Raw genomic sequence first — 966 nt, 5'->3', positions numbered from 1 at the left:
TCAGGGCTGGCTGACTTGAAGGTGTCCAGCCTCTCAAGGTGTTCCTTCACATGGTCTACACTGATGGAGGGCAACAGCTCTCCCTCACAGGAGAATGAGGATGAGGGCAGAGGAGGAGGCCTGACTGTAATTTCTTTGCCCTGTAGCAGAAGTGAGAGGTAAGCAGGTGTGGCATTACAAACTCGTCCTTTTATGACAAAGACAGGAATGAAATCTCCCTGATAAATGGTGAGTTCAAGGAAAGCACAGAAAGTTGGCTCTTCCAGCAAGCTGTAATCATCACTATCTACCTTTTGTTAGGCTGATGTATGTGTTGGGCCATCTGTGGCCAGTGTTAGTCCTAAAAAAGGAAACTGGATTAGTTTACAACAGACTCTTTGCTAACCAAGCCCCACAACTGAGCACGATATCTCTGTGGTTGGTCTCTATGTCCCCTCCAGAGCTGAGAAACGGGAACAGAGCAGGGCCCAGAATCTCTCTGTGATTTCCCAGCCCCTTTCCGTCCCTTCCCTTCCCTTCCCAGAGGATTCGCCACAACCCAGGGGGTGTTGTTCACCCTCGGGAGCAGGAGCTGGTCACACTCGAGGCATTGCACCCATGGACTGCTGTGCGGCCGGGACCTGCCCTTTTGGATGAACCTCTGCCAGGGCAAGTAGAGTATCCTGACAAACCCTTCCCAAGAGGGGAGCGTGGCTGCAAGGCAGTTCAGGTCTCCTGATGTTTCTTCACAAGGCCCGACTCCAAAGCCGGCTTCTCGAATGCAGTTCCCACTGTTTTTTTCACAGTCTTATGCAGAAGAGAAAGGTGCGTTACAGAAGAGCTGCATAAGGATCTGCTGCCGGGGCCCTGAGCAGGGTTGAACCGGAGCACAGGGAGGCACCTAAGTCCACCAAGGCCCCTGCTGCCGGCTTCTCTCCCACGCCAGCTCCAGCAAGTGACCGAGAGCATGGGAAAGTCCCGCTGGGA

The 966-nt window shown here is 53.4% G+C and overlaps 1 protein-coding gene across 1 annotated transcript in view; it reads left to right on the top strand.

Moving 5' to 3' along the window:
• The window catches only part of LOC102382206 (major histocompatibility complex class I-related gene protein-like), a 5,026-nt gene extending 4,871 nt beyond the window's left edge, over nucleotides 1-155 (top strand). Inside the window, exon 4 of the mRNA XM_025194259.1 lies at nucleotides 147-155. Within this exon, the coding sequence (XP_025050044.1) occupies nucleotides 147-155 (9 nt within the window). The remainder of the gene's footprint in view (nucleotides 1-146) is intronic.
• Nucleotides 156-966: the final 811 nt, after the last annotated feature.

Source organism: Alligator sinensis, unplaced genomic scaffold (genome assembly GCF_000455745.1).
Source record: "Alligator sinensis unplaced genomic scaffold, ASM45574v1 scaffold968_1, whole genome shotgun sequence".
Lineage (NCBI taxonomy): Eukaryota > Metazoa > Chordata > Crocodylia > Alligatoridae > Alligator > Alligator sinensis.
This window is presented reverse-complemented; position numbering and strand designations above follow the sequence as displayed.